This window comes from Dama dama, chromosome 13 (assembly GCF_033118175.1).
Source record: "Dama dama isolate Ldn47 chromosome 13, ASM3311817v1, whole genome shotgun sequence".
Classification (NCBI taxonomy): domain Eukaryota; kingdom Metazoa; phylum Chordata; class Mammalia; order Artiodactyla; family Cervidae; genus Dama; species Dama dama.
The window spans coordinates 13,049,185-13,074,708 of NC_083693.1; the positions used below are offsets into that span (position 1 = coordinate 13,049,185).

At 38.3% G+C, this 25,524-nt stretch overlaps 1 protein-coding gene across 1 annotated transcript in view; it reads right to left on the minus strand.

Annotated features, from left to right (window-relative positions):
* GABRB3 (gamma-aminobutyric acid type A receptor subunit beta3) overlaps positions 1–25,524 on the minus strand; it is a 275,620-nt gene that overhangs the window by 14,052 nt on the left and 236,044 nt on the right. Inside the window, exon 7 of the mRNA XM_061159585.1 lies at positions 5,724–5,876. Coding sequence (XP_061015568.1) covers positions 5,724–5,876 — 153 coding nt within the window. The remainder of the gene's footprint in view (positions 1–5,723; positions 5,877–25,524) is intronic.

Genomic DNA, 25,524 nt, shown 5'->3' on the forward strand with positions numbered 1-25,524 from the left:
CACAAAGGGAAGGAGGCAATGACTTAAAGCTACTAAGGACAGGATCTAGCCCTGAGTGCAAAGACAGGGAATGTTTGAGTGAAGTTCTGGAGAACAGATTACTTCACAGAGCAACCTCCCCCCTCAGCTAAGAACAAGGTTACAAAGCTGCCTCGGGACATGGTGGTTTCAGGCAAAAGCTGATGATTTTATTCAAAGTTAGCATCTTACCATGCTCTGGGCCGAGTGATCTGATCTGTTTTTTTTTTCAATGTCATTGTTTTGAATTCTTTAGTTAGTATGAATAATGTTAGGTGAATAATGAATGAATTTTTCCCCTAAGGGAGCTATGTTTAGTCTCATAAAACATGTAAGAACCATATTTTTTAATTCTCCCATAGCAATGGGCATGTTCTTGGTGTACAAAGATTCCATACAGGATGATCTGAAGCCACAGAGAGCAGGAGACTCATTGGCCCATGACACGACCAGAGTTCCCTGAGCTGAGTAAAGCCACATATGAGGGAAGGAACCACACCACTCACTTCTCAGTGACGGGTGTTACTGCTGCTGACTTGCTCTCTCTGAGATAGTAACTTCTGAAATATTAAGAAGTCTCAAAAAAGCAAGGCAGTTCCAAAGAGCCAGTTCTTTTCTATCCACGAGACTGACGCTACAGCATGTGACTACTCATGTGTCTTCTGGGACCCAAAAGAGGGTCGTGGCTACGTGAGGACTCCTCTCAAGAAGGAGATCTTCCAGGTGAGAACTTCAGCCATGGTCCTTCAGCTGTAGTCACCCAGAAAACCAGTGATGTTCCCCAGGCCGGCAGGTGGTGTAAGCCTGAGAGGCCGGACACATGGGCTCACTAGACCTCTTCTCTGAGCCCCCTGGAGCCCCACTCAACTCCCGGAGTTAGGGGCTAGGTTTGTTAAGCATCTTCATCTGATGCCCTCCAGACTCCCATCCCACCCTTGGAGGAGCACCAGAGCCCAGGGCTCCCCTTGCTCGGGACCTCCTGGAGAAGTGAGCCCAGACTTCTGTCCACACGTGCTGAGCTGCCAGTAGGAGGAGATGAGGGAACCAAGGAGCAGAGGACCTATGTTCATGTCTGACTACAAACCAGGGCTGCCAATGAATGTGTGGAAATCAAAGATGTCAGAATATTTTAAGGCTCCTCTTTAACATAAAATTCATGTGCACCTGGGAACTTTTAAATTTTGAAAATGGCAATGGTATAATTACAGTTTACAAAGAAGTGCAAAACCCCACATAGATGCTACAAAGTCAGGTGTTCTCACTATTATCCAAAATTTTGTAATGCTGCTGCCATAACTTATTTTTTCCTTCCAAATGGACTTTGGAAAGTGCTCTGCTTTAGTCATTGCTTTGGCTTTCCAGATGACTGCTCTGAGTGGACATGTATCAACACAGGCCTCAGTAGATGTCCCCAGAAAGTGGGCTCAAGGAACAGAGCGCAGGCACGGCCAGCACGTGTCAAGAGCACTCAGCCTGGCAAAGCTGGTCTGAAGAAAGTGGGCAAGGACCCCGTAAGAGGAAGGTTTCGTGGTGAGTGCCCCCGGCTCTCCACTTTGGGCTCACATGACCTCCTAGACTGAAAGGCTACTCAGTCTCTAATTCCTTGTACTGTTTTCCTTCCCATCAAGATAACTGTGGACAGTGAGATGCAGTGGTTCACAGCCTGAGTAATAGAACCACATGCTCCTGGGCTGAAAGCCCAGCTCCATCATGTCCCAGCTAGGACTTGAGTGAGTTTGATGGGTCCACAACTGTTGTCTAAAGCTGCTGTGAAGTGTAAACACCATGGTGATAGACTACCAGTAACTGCTATTGTTAACACTCACAACAGGAAATGTTATCATTATCAGCATCACAGAAAAATATATTTTCCGGTAGCCTCCAGTTTCTTGGCAGGAGACCCAATTCCTGGCAGCATCACCCTGATGTTTCACTCTCTAAGCGAATTCTGTTCAATGGCAGAATGGGAGATAGCCAAGTGGTGCTTTCTCTGTTCTTCATACATTTACCAAGATGTTAAGTCTTGTTAATTATTAGTCTCGAATTATTTCTCATTAATAGTATGTTAATAAAATATTATATTTGAAAACCACATTTATAAAGATGGTTGTGAAATAAAAATGTAATTTATATCATTTGATCTAAAGATATATCATTTTTCTCCTTTGTGACCCAAATCATGTGGCCTAAATTATTTTAATATAAATTTTCACTTCCAGAAAGACCAGTAGTTTTGAGGAAGACCATGTAATTACAACACCCAACTTTGTAGTCTGGTGGCTTCTAGCACTAACAGATTAATGGATGTGGGTGCTAGCACTCACCAGCAGAGGCATAAGATCCCAAAGCACAAGAACATCTATGCAGCACAGCTAGGTGAAGAATCAGCATTTCGCTTCAAGTAGAGAGACAATCCCTGACGACTCCAGATTCAATAGTGCCCTGAGCCAGAGGGGTGTGTCAAGGAGGTTTTCACTGAGCATCGCTCCGTGCAGACCTGCACCTCTCAGACCTCATTTAGAAGTAGGAAGCACTCACCACCATGCAGCCACTCAGGATGAAGGCAAACAGCACTCTAAGCATTTCAAAGGATGTAGTATATGACAGGACATGTAGAGTGGGCGGGGTTGTGTTGTTCTCCAATAAAAGCCCCCAAACCATGGTCCTTGCCTCTCCAAGAGGTACTGAGGACATTATCATCTTAAAGGTTTTGAGAGATCCCTCAATAAGAATGATTAAAAATAATTCTTGCTGAGCTTTTAAAAACATCCATCATTTTTACAATGTAACAGGCCAAAGAACTCTTCTGTACACTGTCTACTGACAATGTAGAAATCACCTGTAGTGGTTAAGAGCTTTGGAGTCAGACCAGCTGGTTTAAACTCTTTCTTGTGACACTCAGTATTATATGACTTTGCACCAGTTGATTAGCTTTTCTGGACTTCACGCCCTTCTTTGTAAAATGCAAACACTGCCCACTGGGCTGTGTATCTTCTGTTTCATGGGTCAGGTAACCATTTTCATGGGCTTGCAAAGAACTTGGCACCTGAGTATTTGATAAGTTGCAGCATGATTACTGTTCTTGGTGTTATTCAGAGTTCATAACCTGATGATACACTTTTTTCTTAGCCAAATAGAGTTTCCGTGCTGTCATTTCCCACGTCCTGCAGACCCAGGCTCAAAGACTGTCTCATGCAGGAGCTGGGACAGAGGAGAGAGAGGCCAGAGTCCCATGCTCAGAGCTGGACCTGCCAGATGTCTACTGGGCCAGACGCTGAAGCCTGGAGACCACAGCTGCCTTCCGGACCTCTAAACTCAGGTCCACCTGACACTAACAAATGCCTTCAATTCTGCCTTTCATGCCTGGCTCCCAGACTTCTGATATTCACCAGGACCCAGCACATCTCCAGGCGTAATACCTTAGCAAATCTGGGCAAACCACTCCTCTGTCCCTCAAACCCACAGAAGCATGATTGAGGTTTATAGCAACAAGGCCGGGTTGTCAAGAAAAAGTGGAACCTACTTTCATACACTGTAATGAGGCTATGTCTACTCTAACCCACTCCAGGTAGACTATTTATTTAGTGCTGTGGAAGATATTTACCATTTAGGAGCTATAGAATTTGTATCATCTGGAAAATTGAGAGGGCTTCCCAGATGGCGCTAGTGGTAAAGAACCCGCCCGCCAATGCAGGAGATGTAAGAGACTGAGGTTCAATCCCTGGGTGGGGAATATCCTCTGGATTAGAACATGGCAACCTATTCCAGTATTCTTGTCTGGAGAATCTCATGGATAGAGGACTCTGGAGGGCTACAGTCCAGTGGGTCACAAAGAGTCAGGCACAACTGCAACAACTAACATACATACATATAGAAAATTGAGGAATTTGCATTTTCAGTACACCTCACTTCTGATGATGCCTGATAATTCTGGTTCTTCGGCACTCATATCTCTCTGATTTTCTCAAAAAAATGACGGATTTTCTGAGGCAGAGTCCCTGGAAGCTCAGGAAGCCGCAGCTTCTGATCTCCTCTAGCACAGGATTCTTACAGGCTCGGGAGGGGTTCTGGGAACTCTGTATATTTTATATTCTTTTTCTTAAAGAGAGTTTCCTAGGTTTAATAAGCTAACAGCTCCCCAAATTTGGATCTGCCCCTGAAAATTCACTTTAGCTGTAAATTCTTCAGGTGATAAGAGAAATTAGCTTAACAAAGAGCAATCTAGGAACATTAGCGAAAAAGGCAAAAGCTACAGAAAGGACATGACTGAGTGACTTTGCCTTTCACAGAAAGGACTGATGTTACAGGGTAACCTCTGCAGGCAGTAAAAAATCCTGGAGATATTTTCAGGAGATTTTTCCCTTACCAGTGTGCATGTGCATGCTCAGTCATGTCTGATTCTTTGTGACCCCACGGACTGTAGCCTGCCAAGCTACTCTGTCCATGGGACTTTTCTTGGCAAGAATATTGGCGTGGATAGCCATTCTCTTCTCCAGGGGATCTTCCTGACCCAGGGATTGAACCCACGTCTCCTGCATTGTAGGCTGATTCTTTACTGCTGAGCCACCAGGGAATCCATTCCAAACCCATCAGAAATATATTAACAGTTACTACAAAACTTTTAATTTTTTGATACTTTATTCTTCTCTAAGTGTCTTTACATTCACCTAACACTTTAAAATTAGTTACCTAAGTTTCTTAAGCTGCTGTTACATTTCATTAGAAAAAAAATCTAATCCTGAATCAATGTGAGTCACTTGTCGGTGGGTCTAAGCCAGATATCCACTTATGCACATGTACACACATTCCCTTGGAAGCAAGATGCGAAGCAACTTAAATTTCTGGGAAGAGTCAGTAAAAAGAAAAAGTAAGAAAGAGGGACAACCAGATCCCTGAATACTTATGCTTTTCTGCAGGCTTACAAGCAGAATTGTTTTAATTCTTTTCTATCAATTTTGAAAGGTATTATTAATTATTTCACTCCCAGGAATTAAACTCAACCCTACCCATATAAGGTATAAACTGGACAACTGCTCTTCAGCTTTGTTCTTACCTAAAATGTATTTAAATGAATATTTGGTCCATGTAGTTTCATAATAATTAGTTCAATAGAAAGTAATGTTTCTGAAAATATAAGCCTTGCCTTAATAATAAAAAAAAATTAGAAATCATAGTGGAACACATAACATATACTGTACATCAGCTAATAATCCAATTGTTAAGAGACCAATGGCCAGAAGAGATCACTGGAGCTCTTGAGAACAACTCAGAATTTAGTATCATATTTTAATGCTCATTAATTTGTGTAATTCCAGTGATATGGTATAACATTTGGCTATTTTTCTGACTTAAAAAAGAATGTGCAATTAATCAAGTCTCCTTTATGGGCCATAGACTGATTTTGAACAGGAGATGTTAATCCTTGCTTTAAGATTAGTGTCAAAAACAGTTTTATTATGCAAGTATTCGGCAAGCATATTTTCCCTTTCATGGGCATGAAAATTCACATTTGAGCCTTATAATTAAATTAACACATCAAGGGAATCATGCATGAAATTAGTATTTCAAGATAAAAAGTGACTATATGGGCAAGACTGGTGTCACGATGTCAAAAATTGCAGTTGAACTATAGTCTTTGAACTCCCTTCATATTGTAATGATATGGTGACTTTATATTTTAGGTATCATTTAAAAATAGCACATACCAAGGGCAACTCTAGCCGCAGATGCGTCATAATTGATCCAGAAGGACACCCATGAGAGAATTGTAATTAGGATAGAGGGCATGTAGGTCTGGAGAATGAAGTATCCAATGTTTCTCTTCAACCGAAAGCTCAGTGAGAGCCGAGGGTAGGCACCTACGGTAAACAGACAGGGATTACACTGGAGATCAGACACAGCAGACAGAGAGTTTGCTTTGACTTCCACGGGTCAACAGCATGCATTTGAAAAGCCCAGAATGAAGGGGTGGTCCACAACCATGCAACCTGCCTCCACCACCTAAGTTCCATTGAGAACTTGGGAGATGAATGATTTTCAGTCTACATATGAGGTCAGGATGAGGCTACTCTTCTCTTATATACTCAGCTGAAAACTGTCCCTGAGAAAACTCGGGGAAAGTTTTTAGCTTAGAATTTGGAATAGTAACAGGTCTCTTATTTATTTTTCAACTAATAATCTCCTCCTCCACTGTAAATAGGGGAGATTTGGCTCAAGGCTTTACTGAGCAAAATGGTTTCTATCAGTCCTCCTCTGTCAGCCCATCTAGAGCAACAGTGCAGATGTCTGAGGCACTGACCCTGGACCCCCTGGAACAGCTCAGGGACCCCCTCCCCAAGAGCGTGAGAGGCACAGAGGTAGCAGCATATGTGAGATGCTCTGCTCCAACCACAGGAAAGGCATCAAAGAGGGCTGAGAAGAAGCATCCGTCTGCTTTCCTGTACTGAATCCAGGGTTAACCTCCTACTGTGTACATTCCACTCAGACAGTCGTGAACCCCACCACCACCGCCAGTGCAGAGTGAGCAAACAGCCCACTGCCACACCACCTGTACATTTATCTTTTCTGTCTGATTTTGGTTCTTCGCTGGGGAGCAGGCATGTGTGGCCTCCCTTTCTTCCCGACCATTTCAAAAATCGACCTTACCAGTTTCAAGCCGCTCAGCTCCTAATTTTCTGGACTCAACTGAGGCTGCTGGAAGGCCAGCCTTCCCTACTCATCAGATTCCTTGCCTCCTCCCCTCCCGCGTTCACTGATGGGTGGTGCTCTCTTCCTGAGATTCACCCACCCAGAGTTTCAGGAGACCTCGCTTTTCTTGCCGTCCTCCTGCTCCAAGCCTGACAGGCTCATGTTCCCCTCCTGCCTCCAAATATGTGCATTTTCCTGACTTCACATCCCTTTCTGGTTTTGTCACTACAGTCAATCCCTTTTCCAGCCTGGTTCACTCATATGACTATTTCTTCTATGTAGTAAATGAAAGACTTTAATTTCCAGGCTTCTACTTTAGCATTAACCACATTTTCAGCCAAAAGTATACAAAGGAGAAAAGAAAGAGCCTAATATACACATTTAAAAGCTGACAATCTGGAAATTTTCTCCAATCTTTTGTGTGCTTGTGTGTGTGTATAGTTTATTTTATATAACTCTGATCAAATGCATATATTGTATTGTCACCATAACATAAACATTTTCATCCTTATTACAAATTACTTACATATACAATTTAAAAATTTTCCTGATTTTCCATCAAATATATACACATATATTCTATAGTTTATAAATACATTCTCCTGAATGTGATAAATTTAGGGTATTTCCATTGTTGCAAAACTTTAAGTAATATTCTTAGGAATACCTTTGAGTAGAGTCCTTTCATTATATTTAAAATTATTTCCTTAGAATGAATGTGTCAAAAGAGGAATCGTTAGGCCAATGTTGGAGGCTTTTGATACATAGCCCCAAATTACTTTGCAAAAGAACAACACCAGAGAACATGTCACTATGAGTACTTTATAGAAGTGCCTGTCTCATTTTGTAAACAACAGTATTACATGTTGTTTAGTCGCTAAGTCATGTCTGACTCTTTGTGACCCCATGGATGGTAACCACCAGGCCCTTCTGTCTATGGGATTTCCCAAGCAAGAGTATTGCAGTGGGTTGCCATTTTCTTCTCCAGGGGATCTTCCCAATTCAGGGATTGAACCCATGTCTCCTGTATTGGCAGGGGAATTCTTGACTGGTAAGCCACAAGGGAAGCCCCTTAACAATATTACATAATATTTTTAAAAAATCCTTTTGCCAATTTCCTTGGGAAAAATTTGTCAAATCACTTTTTTAAATTGATTACTTCTTAATGCTTTTTTTCCCCAGATTTTAATCTTATCAGTTCAGTCACTCAGTCATGTTCAACTCTTTGTGACCCCATGGACTACAGCACACTATGCTTCCCTGTACATCACCAACTCCTGGAGCTTGCTCAAACTCATGTTCATTGAGTCAGTGATGCCATCCAACCATCTCATCCTCTGTCATCCCCATCTCTTCCTGCCTTCAATTTTCCCAGCATCAGGGTCTTTTCCAATGAGTCAGTTTTTTTGCATCACATGGCCAAAATATTGGAGCTTCAGCTTCAGCATCAGTCCTTCCAATGAACATTCAGGACCAACTTTCTTTAGGATGGACTGGTTGGATCTCCTTGCAATCCAAGGGATTCTCAAGAGTCTTCTCCAACAGCACAGTTCAAAAGCATCAATTCTTCAGTGCTCAGCTTTCTTATATGATCCAACTCTCACATCCATACATGACTACTAGAAAAAACATAGCTTTGACTAGATGAAACTTTGTTGGCAAAGCAATGCCTCTGCTTTTTAATATGCTGTCTAGGTTGGTCATAGCTTCCAAGGAGCAAGCATCTTTTAATTTCATGGCTGTGGTCACCTGCTGCAGTGATTTTGGAGCTCAAGAAAATAAAGTCTCTCACTATTTCCATTGTTTCCGCATATATTTGTCATGAAGTGATGGGACCAGATGTCATGGTCTCAGTTTTCTGAATGCTGAGTTTTAAGCCAGCTTTTCCCTCTCATCTTTCATTTTCATCAAGAGGCTTTTTAGTTCTTCTTCACTTTCTGCCATAAGGGTGGTGTCATCTGCCTATCTGAGGTTATTGATATTTCTCCTGGCAATCTTGATTCCAGCTTGTGCTTCATGCAGGCCAGCATTTCTCATGATGTACTCTGCATGTAAGTTAAATAAGCAGGGTGACAATATACAGCCTTGACGTACTCCTTTTCCTATTTGGAACCAGCCTGTTGTTCCATGTCCAGTTCTAACTGTTGCTTTTTGACCTGCATACAGGTTTCTCAGGAGGCAGGTAAGGTGGTCTGGTATTCCCATCTCTTTAAGAATTCCAGTTTGTTGTGATCCACACAGTCAAAGGCTTTGGGGTAGTCAGTAAAGCTGAAGTACATGTTTTTCTGGAACTCTCTTGCTTTTTCAATGATCCAATGGATGTTGGCAATTTGATCTCTGGTTTCTCTGCATTTTCTAAATCCAGCTTGAACATCTGGAATTTCTCAGTTCACATACTATTGAAGCCTGGCTTGGAGAATTTTGAGCATTACTTTACTAGTGTGTGAGATGAGTGCAATTGTGCAGTAGTTTGAGCATTCTTTGGCATTGCCTTTCTTTGGGATTGGAATGAAAATTGATTTTTTCCAGTTTACCCTTATAACTATTAACTATTTAACTTTCTAAACAATCTAATTATATCATTCATTCATCTTTCTCATTTTTTGTTCCTCTTACTGTTTTTATCTATTCATTCAATTTCTTTTGATACTAATCCTTGCTTGTATTCTCTGAAAGCATTTTCCCAGTTATTTACAAACTTGTAATAGGGTAGGGTGAGGGACATATAAAAACATACATTTTTGTATATAGTTGAGTCTAATATCCATTTTATTTTTTCCCTTTAATTTTTAAAACCTGTTTTTAGGTTTAGATAAGTTCACAACAGACAACTGACTATAGCACTATTTTGAGGGTTGGTGATTATTTCAGCATTTGACATGAAGTGAACATGCACATTGGTTTCTGTTCCACAAACAACTAACCAAGTTTTCCAACACCATTTGTGAAATAAAGCTTCCACTGACAGATCTGATACACTCTGTTGCTTTATAATATACTCCATGTCTATGTGGCTACAGATACAATGAGCCCGTGGGCCAGGTCAGAGCCTTGCCTGGGCCTTGACACCCCCGGTCCCTGGTACCACGTGCTCACCACGTGTTTCAAAAGCAGAATCATCACACGTTCAACATCTTATGCTGCTTCCCATAAAGGTCAAAATAGTCACCTGGGAATTTTAGTTTCTCCAAAATGTTTTCCCAAGTTAACATTAGTTTTATTTTACACCATGCCTCTGTATTAAGCATAACATTTTCTAGCCAAGAAGTATCCTTATTGCCTCAAAATAATTGTCCACATTTCTTGCCTCTGCTGATTTACACCCTTTGCTCTCCCCTTAAGAAATGTCTTCCCTTAACCATACTTCAAGGCCTTGGTCAAATGCCACATCTCCCATAAATCCTTTTTTCCCTCCAAATGCAAGTAATAACCGTCTTGAGCTATTTTCTTTCCTCTTTAAAATTATAATTGTTAACATTTACCAAGATAAGATCTTCCTTAGTAAGATGAATAAACTCCCAGGCAGAGTTTGTGAGACAGTTTTCATATACTGTCATGGTTAGCTAAATGTCTAAAGCATCTTTGGTTATTAACAAATGCTGTGTGCTGAAAGAATGAAAATAGGCATACTTGATTTATTTAATAAGTTTAATACTCAAAACAGTCAGTAATTTTATTAAATCTTGGTTTGAAATCCTATGGCCACCTTCAACATTTATACTGAAGTACCTTCAATATCAGATCTTAATTTTCAATTTCATAGTGATCTCATGCCTTTACTAACCATTTGCAACTTTATGCTCCAGATATTTCTCACTATATCCACTCTACTTGGAACGTTATCTGATTCCATCAGGAGAGACTGGCTTATGCTGTAGTAGCAAAAGACCCCTTAAATCTCAGTGACTTTACAACAAAGATTTATTTGTTTTTTCTTTCTTGTGCTCCATAGACACTCAGCTTCCTCTCTGGAAGGCAGCTGGAACACTGTGGAAGAAGGGCCACATGTACTTCCCATCACATTTCATTCCCCAGAGCAAGTCTCATTGTCAATCTTTATGCCACTAAGGTAGAAAAATTCAATCCTCTCCCAGGGAACTGCAGCAAATATTTTTTGAATGACAATGTAATCTACCATATTCCCCAACTTTCCATTTTCTGAGTCAACTTTCTTAACATTTTCCAAAGTACATTTTCTTTAGGGAAACTGTCACCTACAAGGCAAATACTGATACTCATGCAATGAAGCATCATTGAGAATACACTTTTGAGAATACTTACCCTGGGCAACATGGAGGCCAGTGATATAACAGCATAGCCAAACATTTGGAGGGTCATTAGTGACCTTGAGGAAGGAAATACTACTCAGATCTCAAAATTATGTATTCACCAAGATACTCTTTAACACAGAACATATTAAGAAAATATTAATTAAGAAAATATACAATTTTCTTATGTGTTTAGTAAATACATTGTTTTTTAAACATGAAATACACTTTCAGATTAACAAAATTCTTAGGCATTCACCACCTGTCCTCCTCTGCAATCCCAATCTCCTAATCTCACAGGTGGGAATGTTAAGTGGGAGAAACAATAAAGATGAATAAGAAGATGGTCTATGCTCTCAACTAGCTCCCAATCTGTCAGAGAAAGACCCATACAGAACTGGCCTCTGTAAACCAGAGGTAAGAGCTACACTGGATATTCTAGAGCACAAGATTTAGGAAAGGTTTCACATCATTTGAACTGAGAAACTCCTGGTTGAATGAGTCTTCACAGGCAGAGGATAAGAGCCTTCAAGGTAAAGGGTCCAGCATAGTCAAATGAAGAAAAACCTTTCAAGATGCCATGAGATAGAGACTGCAAAATGTTAATAATCACAAGAATCTTCAGAGATGTCAAGACCTATTCTTCTAGGCAAAGGCTTTTTTGTTGTTGTTTTAATTAATTAATTAATTTTAATTGGAGCTAATTACTTTACAATATTGTGGTGGTTTTTGCCATAAATTGACATGAATTAGCCATGGGTGTACACGTGTCCCCCCATTCTGAACCCCTCTCCCTAGGCAAAGGCTTTTGCCATTTGGTGTGCATCTTCAAGAATGCAGAGTGTCTCTGTTGGACAAGGTCCTGACACTGATACAACAGATATCCTGATGTAGCCTCTATCTGTGGAGAAAATTCCTCAAATGATCACAACAAGTGGCTTGATCATTTAAAGTGGAAAAGTAGTGAGTCAGCTGCACTGAAATATAACCTTCAAAAGAGCAGTAGAAGCTTACAAATTACAACAGAAAAGGCACAGAAGCTCTAAGGTCTGTGTGGCAATGTAGATGTGGTTAGGTTCCTAAGTAGATGCTGAACCAACAAAGGTGCAGTCCCTGAACACAAGTGCATTGTTCCAGTTCAGGACTTCCTTGGCAAGACTATCTACTGAAATGCTGATCTCAACCCTTTTCCCCCAGATGCACTAAAAGTTGTGCCAGAAACAAGGCTCTGGATCTCTTGTCCAGCTTAAATTAACAGAACTTTCTAAGGCATTAATATTGCTGAAGAACTCATAAAAATATGGATGCAGAGTATCATGTCACCTCTGCCAAATGTAAGAGCCACTCAAATGTATCTATAAAGTCACAAGGTGATATTTTGACAACTGCAGCAGAGCTGGCCTACCTACATATCTCTGTCCCTTCCAAGGCAGCCACCAAGGGGGCTCTCCCAGGATTGCCTAGGAAGCTGTGCAATGCTTTGCCTGAGGGCTCGGGATGCTCTTGGGGTCTTTATGACGCTGTCTCATTCACTTATCTCCTTTTTTGTTTTTTTTTTTTTTACTGTATAATACAACCTAAAGTTCAAAATGGTGTTCCTAATTTTCTCACGTTGCCTTACCAGTCACCTAAATTAAAATATTTTCAAAACTTCCATAAAGGAAAGTAGATACAGGAAACAGGAAATAGAGAAAGAGGAAAAACAAACTTTTTCAAAGACTGTCTCAGTCAGGCAATAATTCTCTTTCTGATCTCCACAGTAAAGCTGGAATGGTCTGTCCTATGACTCTGGAGCAAAGATCAGGGACATCTGAGAGATCCAGGTTCAGGCTCAGGGTTTATTTGGGATACTCCTTTAGGAAGTTGGTTGTCATCTCAGATCCTTAGTTTCCCTGTGTGTAAAATTAGGGCATGGATATAGAAAAAGGAAAAATATAGATAAATTTTACTCCATTGATTACAAACTATTATTCTGCAGAGGAAACTATTGAGAAAATGAAAATAAAATCCACAGAATGAAAGAAAATATTTGCAAATCATGTATCTGATGAGGAACTTGTATCCAGACTGTATAAAAGTTTACAAAAAATACAAACAACCTGGTTTAAAAATGGGCAAAGGACTTGAATAGATATTCCTCCAAAGAAGATAAGACCAGTGTCCAGTAAGCACATAAAAGATGCTCAATATCTTACTCATTAGGGAAATTCAAGTCAGAACCACAATGAGATACCATTTCATGCTATTAGGATGACTACAATCAAAAAGACAGGGACTACACAATCCCTGGTAGCTCAGTGGTTAAAAAAAAAAAATCTACCTTCCAATTCAGGAGACATGGATTCGATCCCTGATCCAGGAAGATTCCACAAAGCTGCAAAGCAACTAAGTCTGTGCACCACAACTATTGAGCCCCTTGTGCTGCAACTGCTGAAGCCTATGTGTCACAGCTAGAAAGCAGACCCCGCCTGCCTGGCAGAAGTAGAGAAGGTCCAGCGCAGGAAGGAAGGCTCAAGACAGCCAAAAGTAAATTAATAAAATTATAAATACACACACACACACACACACACACACACATATAAAGGCAGACAATAATATGCATTGGTGAGAATGTGGATAAATTAGAACCATCATGTATTGCCTAGGGGAACTTAAATGGTATGGCTACTTTGGCACTCCCTCAAAAAGTTAAACATAGTTATCATATGACCCAAACAATTGCAATTCTAAGTACATACATAATGCAAATGAAAACTTACATGTGCAGAAAAACCTGTGCATGTTCACATCAGCTTTATTCCTGATAGCCAAAAGGTGGAAATAGCCCAACATTCATCAACTTTATGTATGATTAAACAAAACATGATATATTCATACAATGGAATATAATATTCAGCAATAAAAAGGAATGAAGTATTGATACACACCACAACATGGGTGAACCTTGAAAACATGCTTAGTGAAAGAAGCCAGACACAAAGGATCATACAGTGTATGATTCCATTCATATGAAGTGTAAAGGATAGGCAAACCTATTGAAACAGCAATTAGATTAGTGGTTACCCATAGGGTTAGGGGAAGCAGGTTGGGATAAATGAAGAATGACTGCTACTGAGTACAGAGCTTTGAGGGTGATGAAAATATTTGGAAATTGATCTGAGGAAGGTCATGATTACCAAACTGTAAATACAATAAAAACAACTGAATTACATACTTTAAATGGTTAAATTTTATGGTATATAAATTGCATCTTAAGAACTCTGTTATAAGAAAAAAAAAAATACCTACTACATGTACTTCACTGGTACCAAACATACTGAAAGTGAAAGTCAGTTAACCGTGTCCAACTCTTTGTGACCCCATGGACTATACAGTCCATGGAATTCTCTAGGCCAGAATAAGGAGTGGGTAGCCTTTCCCTTCTCTAGGGGATCTTCCCAACCAAGGGATCAAACACAAGTCTCCCGCATTGCAGGCGGATTCTTTACCAGCTGAGCCATAAGGGAAGCCCAAGAACATTGGAGTAGGTGGCCTATCCCTTCTCTAGGGTATCTTCCTGACCCAGGAATTGAACTGGGGTCTCTTGAATTGCAGGAGGATTCTTTACCAACTGAGCTATGAGGGAAGCCCCCAAACATACTAAATGGCCCCAAATACCCACTCAATAAAAGCAAGTTACTTGTTCCTTTCCTTTCTCTCCTCTATCGTGCTTTCTGTGCTCAGGACTCTGTAATCCAAGTGTTTTTACTATTGAACATATTTTAAAAATTGTGTGGAAGTCTTAAAAGCAATTCCAAAAGATGAAGTTAGACAAGAGTTATTTTTGCAAAGGAGGTGTTGGGCATTTCTGAAGAAATCTGGCTTCTGTAGGTCAGGAGCCCTTAAAGGAAAATTATTTCATAGCAACAAGATGAGATAGTTAAGCTCCCCTTTGGTGCTGAGAGTGAATTTTATCTACTTTAGCCATTTTGCACTGAGGTATTAGTAGTACTTGGCCAGTAAGCACAGGTGATTTGTCTCTGAGGATCCTTCTAACAAAAGTCAACAGGGGAAAAATAATGGGAATTTATCTCTGGACCTTAAAAGACAATGAGATATGGATGATAATTCCTTCTTCTAACATTTCATATAATATCGGTACTAGACTTACAGTAGATGTTATTTATACACCCCATGCATAATAATTTGATTATGGGCTTTAGTTTAGGATAAAACTAAAACACAGAGTTCATGAACGAACTCTAGAGAAAATTAAGTGCATCTTTTAAGGGTGTGACATGCAGAGTTCAAAAAATTTTATAATTTGCTTCATTTGTTTTATAATCATAATTGTGAAGCAAAATAGTATTTTGAAAGTTGATTTTTAAAATTAATTTATTTTTTATTGAAGGATAATTGCTTTACAGAATTTTGCTGTTTTCTGTCAAACTTCAACATGAATCAGCCATAGGTATATATATAGCCCCTCTCTTATGAAACTCTCTCCCATCTCCCTCTCCATCCCACCCCTATAGGTTGATACTGAGCCCCTGTTTGAGTTTCCTGAGCCATACAGCAAATTCCCGTTAGCTATCTGTTTTATATATGGTAATGTAAGTTTCCATGTTACTCTTTCCATACATCTCACCCTCTCCTCTCTCCCCATGTCCATAAGTCTATTCTCTATGTCTGTTTCTCCATTGTTGCCCTGTAAATAATTCTTCAGAACCATTTTTCTAGATTCTGTAAATATGCATTAGAATACAGTATTTATCTTTCTCTCTCTGACTCACTTCACTCTGTATAATAGGTTCTAGGTTCATCCACCTCATCAGAACGGACTCAAATGCATTCCTTTTTATGACTGAGTAATATTCTGTTGTGTATATGTACCACAACTTCTTTATCCATTCATCTGTCAATGGACATCTAGGTTGCTTCCATGTTCTAGCTATTGTAAACAGTGCTGCAATGAACAATGGGATACATGTGTCTTTTTCAATTTTGGTTTCCTCAGGGTATATGCCTAGGAGCAGGAGTGCTGGGTCATTGTATTCTTAGTTTTTTAAGGAATCTCCATACTGTCTTCCATAGTGGCTGTATCAATTTACATTCCCACCAACAGTGCAAGAGCGTTCCCTTTTTGCCATACCCTCTCCAGCATTTATTGTTTGTAGACTTTTTGATGAAGGCCATTCTGACTGGTGTGAGGTGATATCTCATTGTATTTGCATTTCTCTAATAATGAGCGATGTTGAGCATCTTTTCATGTGTTTGTTAGCCATCTGTATGTCTTCTGTTAGCCATCTGTATGGAGAAATGTCTCTTTAGGTCTTTTCCCCACTTTTTGATTTGGTTGTCTGCTTTTCTGGTATTGAATTATATGAGCTGCTTGTATATTTTGGAAATTAATCCTTTGTCAGTTGTTTCCTTTGCTATTATTTTCTCCCATTCTGAGGGTTGTCTTTTCACCTTGCTTATAGTTTCTTTTGCTGTGCAAAAGCTTTTAAGTTTAGTCAGGTCCCATTTGTTTACTTTTGGTTTTATTTCTGTTACTCTAGGAAGTGAGTCATAGAGGATCTTGCCTTGATTTATGTCATCGAATATTCTGCCTAAGTTTTCCCCTAAGAGTTTTATAGATTTTGGTCTTACATTTAGGTCTTCAATCCATTTTATCTTTATATATGGTGTTAGGAGGTGTTCTAATTTCATTCTTTTACATGTAGCTGTCCAGTTTTCCCAGCACCATTTATTGAAGAGGCGGTCTTTGCCCCACTGTATATTCTTGCCTCCTTTGTCAAAAATAAGGTACCCATAGGTGCATGGGTTTATTTCTGGGCTTTCTATATAGTTCCATTGGTCTATATTTCTCTTTCTGTGCCAGTACCATGCTGTCTTGATGACTGTAGCTTTGTAGTATAATCTGAAGTCAGGAAGATTGATACCTCTAGCTCCATTCTTCTTTCTTAAGACTTCATGAGAAGTTTGTTCGGGGTATTTTGTGTTCCCACATGAATTGTGAATTTTTTTGTTCTAGTTCTGTGAAAAATGCCAATGGTAATTTGATAGGGATCACATTAAATCTGTAGATTGCATTTGGTAGTATACTCATTTTCACAATATTGATTCTTCCTACCCAGCAACATGGAATATCTCTCCATCTGTTTAAGTTGTCTTTGATTTCTTTCATCAGTGTCTTATAATTTTTTGTGTACAGTTCTTTTGTCTCCTTAGGTAAGTTTATTTCTAGATGTTTAATTCTTCTTTTGTTGCAATGGTGAATGGGATTGATTCCTTAATTGATCTTTCTGATTTCTCATTGTTAGTATATAGAAATGCAAGTGATTTCTGTGTATTGATTTTGTATCCTGCAACTTTGCTAAATTCATGATTAGCTCTAGTAATTTTCTGATACTATCTTTAGAGTTTTCTATGTACAGTATCATGTCATCTGCAAACAGTGAAGGATTTACTTCTTTTCTAATTTAGATTCCTTTTACTTCTTTTTTTTTTTCTCTGATTGCTGTAGCTAGGACTTCCAGAACTATGTTGAATAATAGTGGCAAAAGTGGACACCCGTGTCTTGTTCCTGATCTTAGGTGGAATGATTTCGGTTTTCAGCACTGAAAATAATGTTTGCTGTAGGCTTATCATAAATGGCCTTTACTATGTTGGGGTAGGCTCCTTCTATGCCCATTTTTTGAAGAGTTTTAATCATAAATGGGTGCTGAATTTTGTCAGACACAGAATGGCTGAATGGATACAAAAACAAGACCCATATATATATATATATATATATATATATATATATACCCATATATATAACCCACTTTAGACCTAAAGACACATATAGACTGAAAGTGAGAGGATGGAAAAATATATTCCACAGAAATGGGAAGCAAAAGAAAGCTGGAGTAGTAATCCTCATATCAGACAAAACAGACCTTAAAATAAAGAAGATTACAAGAGATAAGGAAGGACACTACATAATGATCAAGGGCTCAATCCAAGAGGAAGATATGACAATTGTAAATATCTATGCACCCAACATAGGAGAACCTCAATACATAAGACAAACACTAACAGACATAAAAGGAGAAACTGACAGAAACACAATAATAGTAGGAAACACCCCACTCACAGCAATGGACAGACCATCAAAACAGAAAATTAATAAGGAAACACATGTCTTAAATGATACATTAGATGAGATGGATCTCATTGATATCTTCAGCACATTTCATCCAAAGGCAGAAGAATACACCTTCTCAAGTGCACATGGAACATTATCCAGGATAGACCACATCTTGGGTCACAAATAAAACCTCGGTAAATATAAGAAAGTTGAAATCGTATCAGGCATCTTTTCTGACCACAACGCTATGAGACTAGATATCAATTACAAGAAAAAAACTGTAGGAAACACAAACACATGGAGATTAAACAATACATTTCTAAACAACCAACCGGTTGTTTAGAAATCAAAAGGGAAAACAAAGAATTTCTAGAAACAAGTGACAATGAAAACACAACAACTCAAAACCTATGGGATGCAGCAAAAGCAGTCCTAACAGGGAAGTTTACAGCAATACAATCCTACCTCAAGAAACAAGAAAAACATCGAATAGACAACCTAACTTTACACCTAAAACAACTTGGAAAAGAAGAACAAAAAAAACCCTCAAAATTAGTAAGGAAAGAAATCATAAAGATCCAAGCAGAAATAAATGAAAAAGAAATGAAAGAAACAATAGTAAAGATTAATAAAACTAAAAGCTGAGTCTTTGAGAAAATAAACAACATTTACAAGCCTTTAGCCAGACTCATCAAGAAACAGAGAAGAATCAAATCAACAAAATTAGAAATGAAAAAGGAGAGGTTACAACAGACAATGCAGAAATACAAAGGCTTATAAGAGACTATTATGAACAACTATATGGCAATAAAATGGATAATCTGGAAGAAATGGACAGGTTCTTAGAAAAGTTCAATCTTTCAAGACTGAATGGAAGAAGCAGAAATTATGAACAACCCAATTAAAACACAGAAATTGAAGCTGTGATCAAAAACCTCCCAAAAAACAAAAGCCCAGGACCAGATGGCTTCACAGGAGAATTCTATTAAACACTGAGAGAAGAGCATACCCTTCTAAAACTCTTTCAAAAAATTGCAGAGGAAGGAACACTCCCAAACTCATTCTATGAGGCCACCATCACCATGATACCAAAACCAGAAAAAACAACACAAAAAAAGAAAACTACAGGCCAATATCACTGATGAACATGAATGCAAAAATTCCCAACAAAATTTTAGCAAACAGAATTCAGCAACACATCAAAAAGCTTATACACCATGATCAAGTTGGGTTTATTCCAGGGATGTGAGAATTCTTCAATATATGGAAAGTAATCAATGTGATACACTATGTTAACAAATTGAAAGATAAAAACCATTTAATAATCTCAATAGATGCAGGAAGCTGATTTTTGAAGAATAGAAAATTCACGTATCTTAACAGAAAGTTTTCATATTCACTCAGTTTTGAACTTAACCCAGTATTTCTTTTAACCTAATCCCCTTACTGTCTGCTACTGAAGTACTCTGCTCACATTTTCACAGTTCCTTCACAGTCCTTACAACCAAGGACTCAGATCTCTTGATTTTGAGCTTTATAATGCTTTCTTTAATAGTACACTATTACAGCTGTGTTTCCTCTCTATAACATTATCAGAAAAATACAGAATTAAATGATTCATATTTTATGAAATGTGATTGTAAGGAATGTATCCCAAATTTTCTTCTTTTCTACTCTCATGTAACTAATAGTCATAGCTAAGTAAGAATTAAATATTGAAACAACCATAAATTTTTCTGCAACAGTAGAGAAGAGTGAAAACATATGCTATGGTGTTTGAATATTGTGGAACACATAACCCTTCCACTGGAAACAACTGGAAAAAATGGAGAAAACTTAAATACATCTCCTTAGAGGCACTGGAGGGATAACAACTTGGTAAATATCTGAGCCAAGGTTTGGGAGAAAAGTTAAACTGAGAGAGGTGAGTTCCATGCTTCAGGTAGATGTAGTTTACAGAAAGACGAGAAGCTAATTAGAACATCTGAGACTCATGGAACAAAGAGAGCAAAAACTGAAGACAGACACCATCAAGTAGGGATTCCAAAGAGCTCTGTCCAAAATATAAAGATAAATCAGAAGGATTCAAGCATACCCAAGGAATGAATCTGAACTCAGAATTACCAAGTCCCAGAAAGTAAATGAAGCTAGTTTGGACTGCTAGTGCCTCTAGCTGCCCGAGAGAAGAAAGAATAAATTCTCTCTGAAAAAAAAGAAAACATCATCATAGATTTTGAATTTTATCTATACTTTCCTCAGATATAATATTACCAGATTAGACATAGACAAAGAAAGAATTATTGAACTGAAAGAAAAACCAGAAGAAAATTTCCAGAGTGAAGCATGAAGTGAAAATAAAACAAAAAATTCGAAAGCGATGTGAGATATTTAGAAGATATAGTGACAAGATCCAAAGTTGAAATTGTCAGAATCGAAATTGGAATCTTGGAAGGAGGAAAAGAGAGAGAAAATGAAGCAAAAGCAATGGTGGCTGATGGTGCTCTAAACTGCTGAAAGACCTCAAGAAGATCTACAAACTCTAAGAAGAATAATTAAAGAGAAAACTATACCTTGGTATATCATAAATGGCAATGAAATAAAAAATGATGATAAAAATTACAACTGTATCTAGACAGGGGAGGAAAAATAGATTAATTTGAAAGCAGCACCAATCAGACCAACAACTTTCTTCTCAATAGAAACAATAGATACTGGGGTAAATGAAGTCATATCTTCAAATGGAAAAGGAAAAAATGCTAATCTATCTTTCTGTAACCAGTAAATTCATCCTATAAGAATAAACTTGATATAAAATCATATACAGATTGTTTTAAAAAAAACTTGAAGAAATCTGACCAGGAGACTTACACTAAAAAAAACATTTTACAGGGCTGGTGCACTGGGAAGACCCAGAGGGATGGGATGGGGAGGGAGGCGGGAGTGGGGATTGGGATGGGGAACACATGTAAATCCTTGGCTGATTCATGTCAATGTATGGCAAAAACAACTACAATATTGTAAAGTAATTAGCCTCCAACTAATAAAAATAAATGAAAAATAAATAAATAAAAAAATAAGAATATACATGAGTGTGAAGAATATCTCTTAAAAAGAACACTTAGTACAAAAAAATTTTTTTTTTTAATAAATATTTTAAAAATATTCTTTTAAGGCAGAAGGAAACATTTCCAGATAGACTTGAAGGTAAAGAAAAGAATGAATAACAAAGAAAAGAGGATTATTTATAATTACACCTAAATGAAAACTTTCTGCATCTAATAACAATAATAATGTATAGGATTTGAAATATAGTAAAATTATAATATATAATGACAATAGCATATTTAATTTAGAATGAGGAAATATGGAATCCTGGTGTACAAAGACCCTCCAGGGCTTGGGAATAGGTAAAAATACCATCTCAGACAAATTAGAAGAAATAATAAATACTTCAGCAAGGTTATTCAATACAAAATCATTATGTTTTTCAGGCAACAAATAAGAAATTACATTAAGAAAATTTTACCATCTATAATAACACCAGAAAGTATCAAACATACAGAGAAGTTTAACAAAGATGTACAAGATCTCTATACAGAAAACTCTAAAATGCTATTGAAACAAATTAAAGAAGACCAAAATAAATGGAGACATAAAATATATACAGATTGAAAGAATTATAACAAGTTCACTTTTCACTAAATTAACATATTTCTAATAAAAAGTCAAATCATTTTCAAGATAAAAATTAATGATCTGATTATAAAAGTCATATGGAAAAATAAAGGGCCATATAAAATAAAAATAAAAAGAAAGAGAAGGGAGAATCTGCTCTACTTAAAGTTACAGTAATTAACACAGTGAAGGAAGGGTACGAAGATGGAAAAATAAAGCCCCATGGCACAGAAAAGAAAGTCCAAAATGGTCCATGCATACACAATTTATGACAAAGGTGTTGCTCTAAGAACAATGATCCTATGGAAAATAATAAAACTTTCACAACATTCACACACACAAAAAAATCAATTCCAGGTACACTGTAGGTCTCAATGTGAAGGCACATTTTTTGTAACACATTATAATCTGTATAATGTTGCATCCAGAATTTATAACTCCAATAAATTACTGACAGAAAATTTACAAAAATGACTTGCATAGGTACTTCACAAAAGAGAATCTCCAAAGAGCCATTAGGAAAAGGTGCTCAGTCATGCTAGCACTCAGAAAGATGAAGTTAAAACCATAAGATATCACTCAGCACCCAACAGGTGACTTCCATGTGAATTATTATCAAGGATATAATGGGGCAAAAGGTACACTCAGGCATTACTGCTATGAATGTAAATTGGTAAAACCATGCTGGAAAACAGGGTGGCATAATCATTAAGCTTGAACATTCACAGTGATGCTTTAATGCATATTCTCAACATATATGTGCGCATTTACTCACACACACACAAAAACAAGTACAAGAACATTCACAGTGTCATTACTCGGAAAGTTTCACAGGTAATAGCTTGGAAAAATAAATTGTGTTGCATTTACACAGTAGCATAGCCAGGGATGGGGGAGCCTGATGGGCTGCCGTCTGTGGGGTCGCACAGAGTCGGACACAACTGAAGCGACTTAGCAGCAGCAGCAGCAGCAGCATAGCAAGGAAGGGCTTCTCTGCTGGCCCAGATGGTAAAGAATCTGCCTGCGATGCGGACACCGGGTTTGATCCCTGGGTTGGGAAGATCCCCTGGAGGAGGGCATGTAACCCACTCCAATATTCTTGTCTGGAGAATCCCCATGGACAGAGGAGCCTGGTGGGCTAGAGTCCATGGGGTTGCAAAGACTCCAACACAACTAAAGTGACTTAGTGCACACACACACACACAAACACGCATGGCAAGGAAAATAAATGAACCATAGTGATACAAATGGATTTCACAAGCATAATGTTCAGTTAAAGAAGGTAGTCACAAAATAATTTAAACTCTATTATCCCATTCAACTGTCCACTGATGAATGTATTTGATATGGATAGGAAAAAAGGAAGAGAAACATCAGATGTGGGCTGCAACAGGGGCAAAAGTCTTCAGGCAGTATGCAGGAGTGAGTGGAGGAGAGAAGAAGAGCTGAATGCAGCAACTAAAAGAAAGCTCTGTGCTGAGAATGCTTAAGAGCTAAACTAAAGAGGAGAGGTTACAGCTAGAACTGGATCCACGGTAAAGGACACTGGATTCTGTGCTGCAGGCAAAGGCAAGACATCACAGGTTCTGGAGCTGGGAAGTGGATTCGGGGAAACAGTGTGGCATGAGCACTATTTACAGAGGTCAAGACATGGAAGCAACTTGAATGTCCATCGACAGATGAATGGATAAAGATTCTATACACATATATACATATAATATGAGTCAGTCGTAAAGATGAATGAAATAATTCCAAGTGCAGTAGCACAGATCTAGAGATTATCATACCAAGTGAAGTAAGTCAGACAAAGATAAATACCATATGCTATCATTTATATGTAGAATCTAAAATATGATACAAGTGAACTCATTTACACAACAGAAGTAGACTTAAAGACATAGAAAACAATTTTATGGTTGCTAAAGCAGAAGAGGGTAAGGGAAGGACTAATTAGGTTTGAGTTTGAGATTAAGAGATACACAATACTACACACAGTCCTACTGTATAAGGAACTATATTCAAAATCTAACAGTGAACCATAATGGAAAACAATATGAAAAAGTATATACGTATACACACACACACACACACACATATATATATATAACTGAATCACTTTGATGTACACCAGAAACTAACACAATTGTAATTCCACTACACTTCAGTAAAAATTAAAAAAAAAAGTTTCACGGCCACTAATCTGCCAGCCAAATCCATGGTAGATAGAAGGCAGAGACACACTTCTTGCCATTGAGGATTTCTGGACATTGGATGAATCAATTCTAGGTCCCTGGATTAAGAATTTGGAGGCCTCCCTTCCCAAAGTCTACTTTTAGAGACTTGCATAAAAGCACTGCTCATCAAAATGTACAGCCCTTTAATACGGGAGGTAAAGAAAGGAAAGACACAGATGCTGTAGGTGGGCACCACAGACATCGTCTGTCATCTCAACTGTCTACACCTTGTATAACAAACCTTGTAACATTAATATACTAAAGTGTGGAAAATAATCATTTAAATAAAGCTTAAAAATACTAGCTCTTAGAATCTGCATCAAAAAATATATCAGAATTTCCTAATTGTCAGGAATCTTGTGGATTAATTTCTGTCCTTTCTAGCGTTACTATGTAAATTTGGTCAAATCCTTAACACTCTTGAGCATCAGTTTTCCTATGCTCTAATTTGGGCTAATTGTGCATGCGACTGATGGAAGCAAGGCCCGATGCTGTCAAGAGCAATACTGCATAGGAACCTGGAATGTTAGGTCCATGAATCAAGGCAAATTGGAAGTGGTCAAACAGATGTCAAGAGTGAATGTTGACATTCTTGGAATCAGCGAACTAAAATGGACTGGAATGGGTGAATTTAACTCAGGTGACCATTATATCTACTGCTGTGGGCAGGAACCCTTAGAAGAAATGGAGTAGCCATCATGGTCAACAAAAGAGTCCGAAATGCAGTACTTGGATGCAATCTCAAAAATGACAGAATGATCTCTCTTCGTTTCCAAGGCAAACGATTCAGTATCATGGAAATCCAAGCCTATGCCCCAACCAGTAATGCTGAAGAAGCTGAAGTTGAACAGTTCTATGAAGATCTATATGGCCTTTTAGAACTAACACCAAAAAAAGATGTCCTTTTCATTATAGGGGACTGGAATGCAAAAGTAGGAAGTCAAGAAACACCTGGAGTAACAGGCAAATTTGGCCTTGGAGTACGGAATGAAGCAGGGCAAAGGCTAATAGAGTTTTGCCCAGACAACACACTGGTCATAGCAAACACCCTCTTCCAAAAACACAAGAGAAGACTCTACACATGGACATCACCAGATGGTCAACACCGAAACCAGACTGATTATATTCTTTGCAGCCAAAGATGGAGAAGCTCTATACAGTTAGCAAAAACAAGACCAGGAGCTGACTGTGGCTCAGATCATGAATTCCTTATTGCCAAGTTCAGACTTAAACTGAAGAAAGTAGGGAAAATCACTAGACCATTCAGGTATGACCTAAATTAAATCCCTTATGGTTATACAGTGGAAGTGAGAAATAGATTTAAGGGACTAGATCTGATAGACAGAGTGCCTGATGAACTATGGACCGAGGTTTGTGACATTGTACAGGAGACAGGGATCAAGACCATCCCCATGGAAAAGAAATGCAAAAAGGCAAAATGGTTGTCTGAGGAGGCCTTACAAATAGCTGTGAAAAAAAGAAGAGAAGCAAAAAGCAAAGGAGAAAAGGAAAGATATTCCCATTTGAA